General features: G+C 54.5%; 2 protein-coding genes across 3 annotated transcripts in view; one reads left to right on the forward strand and one right to left on the reverse strand.

Annotated features, from left to right (window-relative positions):
- Positions 1–3,181: 3,181 nt before the first annotated feature.
- On the reverse strand, positions 3,182–13,278 carry GSTZ1 (glutathione S-transferase zeta 1). Of its 2 annotated transcripts, none has more exons than XM_005860169.2 (9): positions 13,071–13,278; positions 9,954–10,005; positions 8,170–8,237; positions 7,602–7,682; positions 7,043–7,168; positions 5,896–5,974; positions 5,335–5,387; positions 4,536–4,585; positions 3,182–3,748 (listed from the first exon to the last, which is right to left on the reverse strand). In XM_005860169.2, exons 1-9 carry the CDS (start codon positions 13,083–13,085, stop codon positions 3,622–3,624), a joined length of 651 nt encoding a protein of 216 aa, XP_005860231.1. In that variant the 5' UTR covers positions 13,086–13,278; the 3' UTR covers positions 3,182–3,621. The 2 variants fall into 2 exon arrangements, with proteins under 2 accessions (XP_005860231.1, XP_005860230.1); XM_005860168.2 differs by lacking the exon at positions 13,071–13,278 and adding an exon at positions 10,282–10,387.
- Positions 13,279–13,344: 66 nt separating this feature from the next.
- The window catches only part of POMT2 (protein-O-mannosyltransferase 2), a 39,988-nt gene continuing 39,849 nt past the window's right edge, over positions 13,345–13,483 (forward strand). The window contains exon 1 of the mRNA XM_014534731.1: positions 13,345–13,477. Coding sequence (XP_014390217.1) covers positions 13,413–13,477 — 65 coding nt within the window. The 5' untranslated portion in view covers positions 13,345–13,412. The remainder of the gene's footprint in view (positions 13,478–13,483) is intronic.

Genomic DNA, 13,483 nt, shown 5'->3' on the forward strand with positions numbered 1-13,483 from the left:
ATTTTTTGTTTTTAATCCTCACCCAAGGATATTTTTCCCATTAAAAATTTTTTTAGAGAGAGTAGAAGGGAGGGAGGGAAAGAGAGAGAGAGAAAAAAACATTGACATGAGAGAGATACATCAATTGTTGCCTTGCACGTGCCCTGACCAGGGCCAGGGATCGAACCTGCAACCAAGATACATGCCCTTGACCAGGAATTGAACCTGTGACCGTTTGGTCCATGGGCTGATGCTCTAATCTCTGAGCCAAACCGGCCAGGGCTGAAGATTATTTCTTAATTTTTAATGGCACTCATATCTGTCATATCATTGACCCTGACATAGTTCAGGCTTATATAAGGAAGCTCACACACTGCAACTCTTGACCTTCAGCTGATGTTTTTTAACCCGTGAGGTTCTGGCTGTACTCGGCAGCTTAGTCAGGTATCCTCACAAAGGGGAACGATGCCTGCTGTGACCTTGGAATCAAAAGGTAAGTAAGTTGTGTTTAAAGTTAGGAGGAGCCAGTAAAATGAATACTTATCTTATGAATGTGTGTCTCCACCTGTTTGCCCAGTCAGTGTACTATTTTCCTTAATGGATATGTAAAAATTGCTTTGGAACAAAATCCTGTATTTTTGGCTTTGTTCTCAAGTCCTCGCTGCTTTCATCCTTCTAAAGTATTTGCCAGGACTTAACTACTTCCACCTAATTACCAGAATCAGGCCACCCCAACATCTGTTGTTCATCCCGTGGCCACACACACTGTGGGAAGACTGCAGATCACGTCTCCCTGTGGCCTCCCAGGCCAGGATCAGGTGCCTGCTGATTGCTCTCCATAGATCTAACAACTGATGTGGACTTTTACCACTCGCTCGGCCTTTGGAGAGAAGCCCCTACTGGAAAACATCCCTTAGAGGGGTGATAGTTTTGGATCGAGAAACACATTCGCCCCCTGAAAATTAGAATTTATCTGCAGACTGGAAGGAGTCGAAAAGGAGGTAATAATCTTCAAAACACTTTATAGAAGCTTAATTATCACTAACTCTTGGAGCCGTTTGGTCTGACCTCTAGACAAAAGTCTATGCACTTGGGGAAATATTTGTTCCTTCATGACCTTCTAGGGCCCCGAAGGAGGAGAGAGACCTGCAGGGAGGCCACCCACGGTTGCACAGGAAGGATATCTTTCCTTTAACAGACATTTATGGAGCAAAGCTACACCTTGCTTGGCACTTGGGTAACAGAGGGGAGACAGGAGTGCAGCCCTAGAGGAGCTTGGGGGAACGCCGCCCTCCTGCAGGGGAGATGGTGCAGAAATGCTTTCTTGTTCCCCTAAAGCACAGCTAAGTTCTCTAGGGGCAGAGAGGTTTCTCTCTTCCATGAAGCCAGCCCCAGGTTCCTGAGGATGGCTCCCTATGAGGGCTGGAGCCAGCGAAATCTCAGATCTCCAGCCGAGCAGCTAACCATGCTGATGACCTGGACTCCATGGAAGCCCCAGGGCTGGCAACACATGATCATCTCACTCTGCCTCAAAACTGCAGGCCCAGAAGTCAGGCAGACTGCTCTTCTTTCTCATTAGCTGTGGTCATTCGGTGAGGCCACAAGCTGGACTCATCCCATTGGTCCCCTTCTTCCCCCAACACACACTGCTTTTCCATCCTAGTTGATCCTAAGCTGGTGGCTCCCCTGGGCCTGCCTTCTGTTTGCAGCCCTCCCAATTCCATCTCCCCAGATCCCCTCACTTCTCACAGCCCTCGTCCCTGAAACCCACAGGAGGCATCAGAAAAGTTGTTGCAGGCCCCTGAGAACTGAGCTGGCTCTGGGTTGGTTCTCTCCTTGGTTCTAGGTGAAGAAGGCAGCAAGGGTGGTCCCAGCGCTGGCCTTGAGACCAGCTTGGGGGGAGAGCTGCCTCTACCAGGACAAACTCATCTCGGGAACTAGAGTGGCCCACTTGGGTCATTCTAGAGTCTGGAACCCAGGTTGTCCAAGAGAGAAGGAGGAGCCCCAAGGGAGCCCAGGTTGAGAGAGAAGAATTAGATCCCTGGGGTTAAGGCTGAAGAAAAGGGACTCATGGCTGAGAAAGGTGGCTTCCATTTGAACCAGACACATATATCTTAGTTCCCTATTTAAACCTCAGCCATGCAGGGGAGATGCAATCGCAGGTATGGGACCCCAATCTCCCTACAGCATCTCTGCCAGGTGGTGATCCTGGTTGTGCTTGAACGTTGCTCGGCATGGGAACCAAAGGCACACTGTTACCTGCCTGGTCTCCTGAGCTAGTCTGGTCGGTAACTGTTCACACTGCCCATGGAGGAGGCTGCCTCCAGTTCTCGGACCACTCATTCATGACTGGATTTACCCTCAGTGCCCGATCCGGGATTGGTCTAGAGCAGCCGTGGGCAAACTACGGCCCGCTGATCCTGGTTGTGCTTGAACGTTGCTCGGCATGGGAACCAAAGGCACACTGTTACCTGCCTGGTCTCCTGAGCTAGTCTGGTCGGTAACTGTTCACACTGCTCATGGAGGAGGCTACCTCCAGTTCTCGGACCATTCATTCATGACTGGATTTACTCTCAGTGCCTGATCCGGGATTGGTCCAGAGAATGCTGTCTCTAAAGGTGAGGGACTGGGCTGAAGGGCACTTCCCTGTCAGTGCTGGAGTGGGACGCTGCCTCTAAAGGTGAGGGACTGGCTGAAGGGCACTTCCCTGTCAGTGCTGGAGTGGGACCCTTAAGGGTGCCATTCCCAGTCCTGGGAACTCAGCTGGTCACAAGTGCCTTCTTCCCTGCTGCTTCTTTTTTTAAAATATATTTTTATTGATTTCAGAGAGGAAGGGAGAGGGAAAGAGAGGAACATCAATGGTGAGAGAGAATCATTGATCGGCTGCCTCCTGCCTGCCCCCGACTAGGGATCAAGCCCGCAACCTGGGCATGTGCCCCGACTGGGAATCGAACCGTAACCTCCTGGTTCATAGGTCGACAATCAACCACTGAGCCATACTGGCTGGGCTTTCCTGATTATTATATCTCTTCTCCTCGGGATCTTGTCTGACTCTCTCGGGCAATCTTTTGGGCTTAGGTCCCAGGGGCCACAGGGTGGGCAAGGGGATGGTGACTTCCTCTCCTGGTCCAGGCACGGGAATTCCAGCTAGAAAGAATGTTCATCTTTGGGAACTGCCTTAACCAAAACCCGAACATCTGTCTTAATGAACAACCAGGAGCCCTGGGCTTCAGTTTAATGATCAAATTGCAGGGTGGGCATTCTTTGGAGTCAGGTACAGTAGAGGGTTTGGGAGGTGGCACACAGACTTCCTATGGCTCTCCGGTAAACTTACCAGGCAGTTCAGTCTGCATTCTCACTTCACCTTAATGACTGCACCGTGACTTAGGGAGCAGGTAATGTTCCTCCCTCCCTCCCTACTTCCCTCCCTCCCAGCATCCTCCCACCCCATCCTGACTGCATTTGACAGATGAGGGGATGAAGGCAGAATGAGGTTCAGTGTTAAGGCAGATCCACAGCTACAGTTTAAGTTCAAGGGCCAGGAGTGCAAGTCTTCTGCTTCTCCAGTTAGGGCTTGCTCATTTTCAGGCCTGTTCAGCCCGCCCAGCTTCTGCTCCTGCACCAGTGGGCATGGTTTGAGAGCTAGGCCCTCAGCTCCGGGGGCGTGTCTGGCTGCCGGCAGGGGTGAGACACTTGGAAGGCCTCCAGGGCCAGCAGTGCCTTGTTGATACGGGTGATGGTAGGGTAGGGAGTGAGATCCACCTTGTACCTGTGGCAGAGAAACACCCACCTCAGGCAAGGTCAGCAGGGGTACGGGAGACTGCCCTGTGGGCGGTGAGGGCAGCACAGAGGCAGGGCTGGAGGAGGCCCCCGGGGCTGGCCAGGGAAGGGCTGGGAAGGTGACCCTGCAGGTGGAAGGCTTATTCACAGACAGCTCTCTGGGGAGGGCTAGCTCTTATGCAGTATTGTCTGATGTCTCTGTTGCCTACCGTTCCTATTCCAACCAATGGCTATTTATTGAGAACCTACTATGTGTAAGACACAGTGCTAGGCATTTATAAATGGAGATTGTCTCTCCACCCGAGTCATAAGCTTCCAGGGGGTAGGGAATGGATCATACATTTCCGAATCCCTAAGGGTCCCCAATGCAGTGCCTTCCACAAAGTGATTCCCATTCATGCTTTCCTGAGGGTTGATGCGGGAAACAGAGGTGGAGCTCACACAGATATAGCATGTCTGGGATAGCAGGCTCTGGGGGTTTCCTCTAGGGGTGTCCACCAGGTGAGCCGCCTCCTCTTAGAAGGAGGGGCTGGCTATGCAGGATCACCTGACTGCAGCTGGGCAGGGAGAGGATGCTCCACTGAAGACCTCTGCCTGTCTCTCCCAGGCCACAGTGGCTCGTGTGGCCTGGCACAGGGACCAGCCAGGAGGGTCTCTGCGTGAGATGCTACCTCAGTAGCTGAAGTGGGGGTGGAGGGGCTGACTACGGGAGGAGGCTGGGCACTTGGAGGGGAAGAGCCAGGAGGAAGAGGGAGGGTGGCAGAGTCCTTGCCTACCTTTCAGCATTTGCCACCTGAGGCACTAAGCAGAGGTCAGCCATGGACACCTGAAAGAGAGTTGGGTGGGTCTGCATCAGGGTGTGCACCCCAGACTCACAGGCTGGGAGGGTGTGTCTATTGGTGGCAGTACTGGGGTGTCAGCCCTGAGGTTCCCATTTGCTTCTGGCTCTTCCATCCATCCCCACTGCCCCCTCCCCCTCCTTGTCTTCCCTGGGCCTGTTTGGTCTCCAGAGCTGAGGGCCTTGCTCCAGTTGCCCTGACAACCAATTCTGTGGGTGGCTAGAGAAGTTCTGATTGCCTTAGTGGATGTACTGTGCTTGTTAAGGGCCATCGTTGGCCGTTAGTGAGGGCTCCCAGAATGAAGGAGATGCCTCAGGGGGAAGAGGGGTTAGAATGAGAATTATCACAGGCCAGGGCCTTAGCAGTAGGAGTCAATGGCACTGAGCCCTAGAATCTCAGGATTGGGAGGGAAGGGAGACATCATCTACTAGTAGTTTAATCCCTCATTTGCTGCCTAGACCACCTCCTTATCTCAGACATGAGATCTTCAGCGTGAATACCTGCAGGAATGAGACTCCCTTCCTGCTGAGGCAGCTGGCTAGGAATGAGCAGAGGAGCGCCCCAAGCTCCCTTCTGCTTGGCACAGGGAGGACCACCTCGCTCTCTACTCCTCTCCATCACCCCCCACCCCCCGCCCTTGCTGAGCCTGCCCTGGGGTGGAGGGATGGCTTAGTCTAAGTGGGAGAGGGTCGACATGAGTCAGGAGGCCGCTGTGGGCAGGCCTGGGGGGGCTCACCTCGTCTCCCACGCAGTATTTCCCCGCTGTGCTCTGCAGGATCTGCTCCAAGGCTGTGGGGGGACACGAATAAGCTTACTCTGGCACAGAAAGGGGAGACTGGCCTTTCTGGGCCTTGGCCTCCATAGTTCTGAAGTGGGCGGGATCTGAGTGACAGGCTGGGGCACATGAGCTGGAGGGAATTTGGCAGCCTTGTCTAGAGTGAGTTGGTAGGGACATGGGGATGAGATGTTTCCCAGCTACTGTTCCCAGAGGTGAAAGGCCTGCCACTGGCCCAGGCAGCAGCTCTTACACTCATTGGCTGGCACTCTGCTGGCCTTGGTTTCCTGGCTGGAGTGGAGCGTGAAGCAGAGGATGGGCCATCCAGCTCCAAAGGGCCTCAAGTTCTGAGCTTCCCAGAGGTGGAGGCCAGGTTTGGATGCCGCCCAGCCCACTGCCTCCTCAGCCCTGCCCCCCACCCTCATCCATGCCATTGTCAAGACCAAGGAGCCTGGAAAGCTGTTTCAGATGCTCAGGACCATGGGCATGAGGGCCGTTTCTCTGAGAGGAGTAAGGACTCACCGTTAAAGCCAGAACTGATGGCCTTCTGGGCCCAGGCCAGCTGGTTCTCCTGTCCTACTTGCTTCAGGATAGACAGGTTCTGTGCAGCCCAAGGAAAGTCTGTGATTGGTTTTGGGAGCCAGGCTGGCCTGCTCAGCCAAGCCCCCCAGGAAAGCTTAGTTCCCAAGTGTCCCTGGCTGTACCTGTTCTTCTCTGCCCCAAGACTCTGAGCCCTTTCCTGCTATCAGGGCCCCAAGGTTAAAGGGGTTGGGGTGGGGGCAGTGATCTCAGTAACCACCTTCTCAGCTGCCCCAGTGGTCCCTGTGGTCTGGACGCCTGTGACTCTGGTAGAGATGTGCAAGGGTGGGGACATAGGACACAGCCATGGCTGTGATGGGTGTGGCCATAACCCCAGCATATCTCCCTTGCATCCCTTCTCCCGTACATGGTCCCTTGTGAGGAGTGGAAGTAAGATATGGAGGTGGGGTTGGGGTGGGGAAGGCACATAGGACTGGCTGTCAGGAGATTTGGACTCTGGTTCCATCCTCACACCCCTGGAGCCATTTCACTTCTGGGCTTCAGTTTCCTCATCTATAAAATGAGGATGACTGTCTGCTACAACCTCCTCTGTTACAAAAAACAAAGGGACATGGGGGTGGGGGCACAGGTGCACAGCCACGGTCCTGGGCTCCAGTCCTTGCTCTGTCACACTTAACTGACTGACTGCAAAGTCACTCCGCCTTTCTGGGGCTATTGCCTATTTGCAAAGTCAGGCGTTAGCACAGATGAATTGTTGTATTACCTTTTTAAAAAATCAGTGATGACTTTACAAAATAAAAATCTTATGGGAATCCCCATCTATTTTACCAAACAGATGAAAGGGAGGCTGCTCTGGTTAAAGGCAGGCGGCCTGGGCTCTGCTGCTCAGACTCTCTTCCCCTCTCCCCGCCCCCTCACCGGGCCCCTCCCCTTCCACACCTCTGGATGCCCAGGGCTTCTTACAGTGCCAATGGGGACCCAGCAGAGTGGGTGGTTTCTGGGATCCCTCCCATTCCCCTGCCCCACCATGTGATCCAGTCTAAGTTCTCGAGAATCCCTCCCTGTCCTGCCACCTCACACCCAAGCTGGGCCCCTAGTGGGCTGGCCAGTCAGCGAGAGAGTGCCGCACCTGCAGGGGCTGGATGCCGCCAGCGATGAGGTCGGAAATCATGCGCACAAGGACCCTCTTCTTTGGGTCCTGAGGCAGGAGCCGCGGAGTGGGCCGAGTCTCCTCCAGGTACTCGATGATGGCCAGCTGTCCAGAGGGAGCAGTGAGGGGAGCAGGAGAGGGCCCAGGGCCCCTGGACCAGAGGGGCAGGGCCTGCAAACTCCTCCTCCTCCCCCTTCCTTCCCTCTCCTCCTCCTCCTCCTCCTCCTCCCCCTCTCCTCTCTCCCACCTCCTCTTCCTCCTCGCCCTACTCAGCTTGAAGCCTGTAAAGCCAAGAGGCTCCCTGTGGGGGGTGAGCTCTTTTTGGACCCTCATCCTGCAGAATTGTTCTCCCTATGCTTGAGTCTCCCTTCTCGTCACAAAGCAACCAGCCAACCTTCCTCCCTTTAACAAAGATTTATGGCTGTGGCCTTCCTACTAAGAGCTGGGTGCTGTGGCCACACACAGGCAAGGATGAGCTGTGAGGCCCTCTCTTTCAGGGTACCACTCCCTGGAGGGGCCTCCCAAGCCCTGCACTCACCGACTGGCCAATGGTGATGCCATCGATCTTCAGGGCTGGCACCTGCTTCATGGGGTTAAGTGCCTGGAATTCTTTGGAGAACTGTGGAGAGAGGGTCCTGGTGGGCTGGGTGGCCTGGCCTGAGTTGGCTAAAGCAGAAAGGCCCCAGGCCTGCTGCCCACCCCCACACCTCCCTCCCCCGGGGAAGGCCCTGGCTCGAAGGCTGGAAGTGATGCCTAGCTGATCTGTGCAGTATCCCAGCCTCCAGTGGCTGCTGAGCTCCAGGCTTCATCCCAATGGCCTGTACATGAGCCCCTCACACTCTGGCCACCTAGGTACATGCAGAGGGCCCAGCATGGGGCAAGGACACACTTGCTACCCACCCTCCTGGGGTCAGGCACTGAGAGGCCGGGCTGTGGTATGGAGCCTGAAGCCTGGGTCCTTCCCATGGCTCCTCTTGTTGCACAGCTTGCCAGCCATTCCCATGAGGGAGAGCCAGCAGCCTCCTCTGCCAGGGGGCCTCTGCACCCCCTGCTGGGTTCTCCAAGGCCTCCAACTCCCACACTGTGGCCAGGGGCAGCCTCCTTACCTGCTGGCCCCCATCCTTTATGAGGTTGATGGGCACTGTTTCATAGTCGATGCTCTTCAAGGCCAGAGCTAGGAGAGACAGCCGACAGTAGAGTCAGGGACAGTCTCTGGCTCCCAGGGCAACATGAAGCTGCAGGGGGAGGCTCCTTTCTCCATATTGCTAGGCAGTCCGGCTTCCTTGGGCACCACCCACTGCCCTAACCCTGCCTCTCTTGCCCTGGCACAGTGGGCGCTGGAGGACAGCAGGGAAGTGTCCTCCTCGCCTCTTCCCCCTCCAGGGCCTTTAACAGCGGCGAGTAGGGCTTTGTGTTGGAGACACACAGTTATTCCCTCATGAAGGCCTCTCAGGGCCAAGGGAAGGGGCTCACGTGACCATAGAGCACACACACAGGCAGAGGACACTGTTTAGAGAAGAAGCATTTTGCAATCCATTTTCTCTGCTCTGTTTACTGCGGATTGCAAGCAGAGCATCTGCTGTGACCCCCAGTGACCAGGCTTCCTCTCCATCCCCTCTGATGATTCCCCCTGGCGAGGCCAGGGTAGAAACCCTGTCAGTGCTAGTGTGTAGGTGTGTCCATGCACACTGGTGCATTAAATATGGTGATGGCCGGTCTCAGGCAAGGGCAGAGGAGCGAGGAGCCTGGGAGACAAGGGGCTCCTCCTCAGCACTGGTCAGCTCCATTCTGGAGAGTGAACGTGGTTGAGACCGAATGGGAGAGACCATGTCTGCAGGCCCTTCAGCCAGGGCAGAAGTTCTGGGCCCAGGGAAGGCATCTTCTGGGAGAAATGTGCCCTCTGGCCCTCCAGTGCCCTTGCCTACTGACTCCAGCAAATACCAAATGCCTGGGGGATGGGGGCGGGGTCATGGAGGGTGGCTTCCCAGTCAGAGCCAGCTTCAGATTTCATCACATTCATTTGCTAGCTTGTGAAGCTCTGGGCAAGTAACTTCCCGAGCCTCAGTTTCCTCATCTGTACCATGGGGACAATAATAGTACCTCCCTCCCAGGGTTGTCAGGTTTAAATAGAATTATACACACAAAAGCACTCAGCACATTCTCCCTCAGCAGGAGCTGCTAGGACTCTGACCTTTGCCAAGGGCTGTGTTAAACTGAGGGAGGGAAGGATTCAGCTGGGGTGGACAATGGCCAGTTCTGTTTAATTGGCCAGATCAAATAAGATAAGATCTGAGGAAGGCCAGCTGTTTCCTGCCAGTTACCAAGGTCCTCTAGATGTGTGAGCCTGCTTTAAGCATGGTTGCTAAGGAGCTTTGGAGGGCAGGGTGGGAAGGGCATGGGCCCAAGAGAAAAAACAACCCTCCCGGCCTGGTACCCCGCCCCCCCTCCTCTGGTTGGACTTCCTAGGTGGAGGTGCCATTCAGTGCTGAGGGCTCCAGGAGAAGGGGATGCTGGTTGCTGGGGGGGAGAAGACCTGTCTGGTAGAGCACCCCTCTGTCCCAGGCCATCTTTGTTTGTTTGTTTGTTAATCCTCACCCAAGGATTTATTTCCATTGATTTTAAGAGAGAGTGGAAGGGAGAGGGAGAGACAGAGAAATAGATGTGAGAGAGGCACATCCATTGGTTGCCTCTTGCATGCATCCCCACCGGGGCCTGGGAACCTGCAACCAACGTGCCCTTGACTGGAATCGAACCCAGGACCCTTCAGTCCATGAGCCGATGCTGTATCCACTGAGCCAAACCGGCGAGGGCCCAGGTCATCATTTTCACCTGGGGCTTCCTCCTCCCCATCCCACCCCAGCGAGGCTTGTGGTGGAGGCGCAGCTCTTACCGATTCGAACTCTCCAGGAGCACGAGCTTCGGAAATAGGAATAGAGGATGGGCTGAGGAAAGAGAGGACAAGGGGTACATTAAGCCATGCGGTGGGTCCCAGCCAGGAGCCCACTGGAGAGGAGGCCCCAGCCCCGGCCAGGGGTCAACGCCAGCACTGTGCTTCCCCATCCCGCCAGGCCTCCTTCCTCAGGCCAGAGGCAGAGCATCTGGGTCAGAGGCCTCAGGAGTCCTGTGTAGTCTCTCAGCTCCAAACTGTGCTGTCGTGCATTCCTGAGGTCTGACAAGAACCCCCAAAAGGACAGCCAGCTTTCAAGGGCTCTCCTTACCTTGCCAGACTCAGTCATGGTGCTGTGGTGACCCTTGGCCTCCTGAGGAATGTCCCCTGTCACAGAGCAGCAGGGCAGGGGGAGGATCCGGAAGGGGCAGATCCCATGAGCCAATGGGGAAGCTGCGCTAGGCAGGCGTCAGGGGGACTTTGACTCAGGTCTGAAGGGGCACCTTTTCCCAAACTTTGGGAGGCTTCTTACGCTCCTGGTGGAGCTAGGCTTGGTGTCCTGGGCAGACAGGGTAGCCTGGTTTTGAGGTAAGTAGTTCAGGGGGTGCAGTAGGCTGGGAGCTGGCATATGGGGGTCTGATCCCCATGTAGGAACCAGCTCTGTATGACCCTGGACAAAAAATAGTAAACCCCTGCCTTCTCTATTCTGTAAAATTAAGAGCTGCCCTAAAATGATGACTTAGATTCCTTCCAGCAGTAGCAGAAAGACCAGGAATTCTAATTATTTTTTATCTTTTATTGCTGGCAGTATTACAGATGTCTCCCATTTCCCCCGGATTTTGCTCCCTAGGAATTCTAATTCTTGATACTTTTGTGTCTATTGCTTTCAAACCCCCGACCCACCAGTCCTCCAGGCTATCAGCCGGTTTCATAAACATAGCTGGGGTCTATGCCCATTTACTCCAAAGCTAAGGTCGCAAACTGGCAGCCCAAGGTTCTGTTTGGTCTACACAGTTTTTAAAAATGTTTCCATTACACTTATCTCTCCCCTTACCTGAAGGTGTGGATTCAACCAAGTACAGTTGGAAAATATTCAGAAGAAAACATTACATTGTTATTGACGTGTACTACGTAATCAACCTATGATGGTTGCTTTGGTTGAGTCTGTATTGAATATGTACAGACCTTTTCTCTTGTCATTATTTCCTAAACAATACAGTAGGGCAATTACTTACATAGCAGTTACACTATGTTAGGGATTATACATAATCTAGAAGTGATTTAAAATATACCATGCTATTTTATATAAGGGACTTGGGCATCCTCAGATTTTGGTATCTGTGGGGGACAGGACTTCTGGAACCAATGTCCCGTGGATATCGAGGGATGATTGTAGTTGCCAACATTAAAAAATCAGGATGTTTCATATACAAATCCTGTTGTCTGTCTTTTCGTTATAAAATCTGGAAGCAGTGGACTTGGCTTCCTGAGCAGCAATTTATTGGAGCTAGTTAATGGCCCCCTTAAGTCAGGGGATACTATGGCCCCCACTTGGCCCACTTCTTTCTTGTTGTCCTCAGGCCTCTGCAGCTGAGTATGTGACCTCTCCTCTAAAGTTTAAGAGACTCAAAGATAATCCCTCTGGTGCTTCTTGGGTAACCTGCATTTCAAAGCAGGACCCAGGACAGTAATTAGCACTCACGAATGTCCCGGCAGACACATGTATCCACATGAATGAGGGAGAAAATACAATTTTTCTACTATTCCTCTGACTACCGACATTTCACCCAAGTTCCCTCTCCCTTTTGCGTCCCCCAGCACACCAAGCTGCGATCTGAACCGGCCCGCATCATCCCTGAACTACCAGTTCTGTCCTATAGGTGGGCAAGGGCACCGTCATAACCCAGACCCGCCCACGTTGGTTCCTGAGCCAGGAAGTTCCAACCTGTACAGAAGGCACCTTTTGTCTTGGCACAGCGGGCAGGTGATGGGCAGCGGGTGTCCTCAGAAGGGCAAGAGTTGGGTGGCTACAGCTGGGTGTACCATATTGGGAGGTGCATCATTTTCCTTACTGAGCCAGACTAGAGAGGCCCCTGGGGCCAGGATAGGGACTGCTGGCGAGGGACGGACCAGTAGAGAGTGGCAGGCATCAGCTCAAGAACCTTTAAGCAATGCCTTTCCTGATTCCTAAATGCTACACCTTTGACCTGTACTAAGGGTGACCAGAGTCACTGTAAACGCCTCTGCCCTCGGGTTTTCTCCTTATGGGCCATCAGCTGACATACTGATGGGCAGTTTCCACTCTTTCTTTTACCAACAATTACACAAACCATCCCGTGTTCCTTTTCACACTTGCAGAGCTGAATTTTAAGCCCAAGTATCCATCCCACCACCACTCTGAGAGGAATTCTGTTTCTAATTTTAGTATAGATTCTAACCACTCTAGCAGATTTTATTTATTTTTTAAATTCTCACCCGAGGATATGGTTTTCATCGATTTTTTAAACCATCATGACTTCAGAGAAAGACCCCTAAAATCCCATTTGGGACTGGGCGAGCTCTACAGTATGGAAGCGATGCTATATCCCACCTGATGTGCCTGCCACCCTCCTTCGAGCTACGACAGTAGTTCTACGGGGGCGCGTACTAAAACCTGCAGATTCTCGGGCCCATTCCTCCAGAGATTGACACAGGAAGCTCCTCAGGGGACTGGGAAGCGCCACCGTCTCCCCTCGGCCCTGAAGTGCTCTCAAAATGCAGGCAACCCTGGAAGCCATATGTTAACTGTTCTCTCGGGCCGACACGCAGGGCTGTGCCGACCAGGCTGGCGAGGGACGATGTTTGGGAGCCCGGGTAGAGGGGTGGGGAATCAGGCGAAGTGCGTGGGACAGGCTGCCCGACCCCACCGCAGGGCCTCACGAGGGTGCGCCGCCGCGGGCCCCATCCTCCCGGGACCACAGCCCCCATCAGGCAGCGCGCAGGCGCGAAGAGGGACCAGCGCAGCGCACTGCAAGCTGGGAGTCGTGGCTGGACCTGTGGGCGGGGCCGACTCCCCTTGACCCCGCCCCCAGGCTCTCAGTGTTGGAGTAGCGCCCCTCTCCCCGGATGCGAGGCACAGACCTTCCCCACTTGCATCTCGCACTTCCGGCGACCCCTCGTTCAGGAAATCGCGCCTGGGACTCCCCGACTCGTCGACGCCTGAGGCCCCTGGGACACCGACACCTCGGAACCCAGGCTTCCGTCTGGGGAAAGCGCGGGGTTGGACTAGAATGATCTTTATGGTCCCTCCTAGCTCGCCACGCCCCAGGCCCGGCGCTGCTGGGAATTGCAGTTTCTGGAGCCCGTTTTCTCCCGGCCCGGCCCGCATGGCCCTCTGGTCCGTCATGCTCTGCGCCATTGTGGCTTCTAGGCAGGACGGCCAGCGTGCCCACGGGCCGGAGAGCGATCCTGAGGAGGGGAAGGATGCCGTCGGCGGTATGCGGAGGCCTGGCAGGGTCCGAGCTACGTCCACGGAGGGGCCGCTGTGGGCCCCA

The sequence above is a fragment of the Myotis brandtii genome, unplaced genomic scaffold, assembly GCF_000412655.1.
Source record: "Myotis brandtii unplaced genomic scaffold, ASM41265v1 scaffold132, whole genome shotgun sequence".
Lineage (NCBI taxonomy): Eukaryota > Metazoa > Chordata > Mammalia > Chiroptera > Vespertilionidae > Myotis > Myotis brandtii.

Coding starts and splice junctions, on each gene's coding strand:
- GSTZ1 (XM_005860168.2), bottom strand. Junction 5,975..7,042: donor GCGGCATCCAGCCCCTGCAG/GTGCGGCACTCT, acceptor TGGGCTGCACAG/AACCTGTCTATCCTGAAGCA. Junction 3,749..4,535: donor CAGGTGGCAAATGCTGAAAG/GTAGGCAAGGAC, acceptor TCTCTGCCACAG/GTACAAGGTGGATCTCACTC.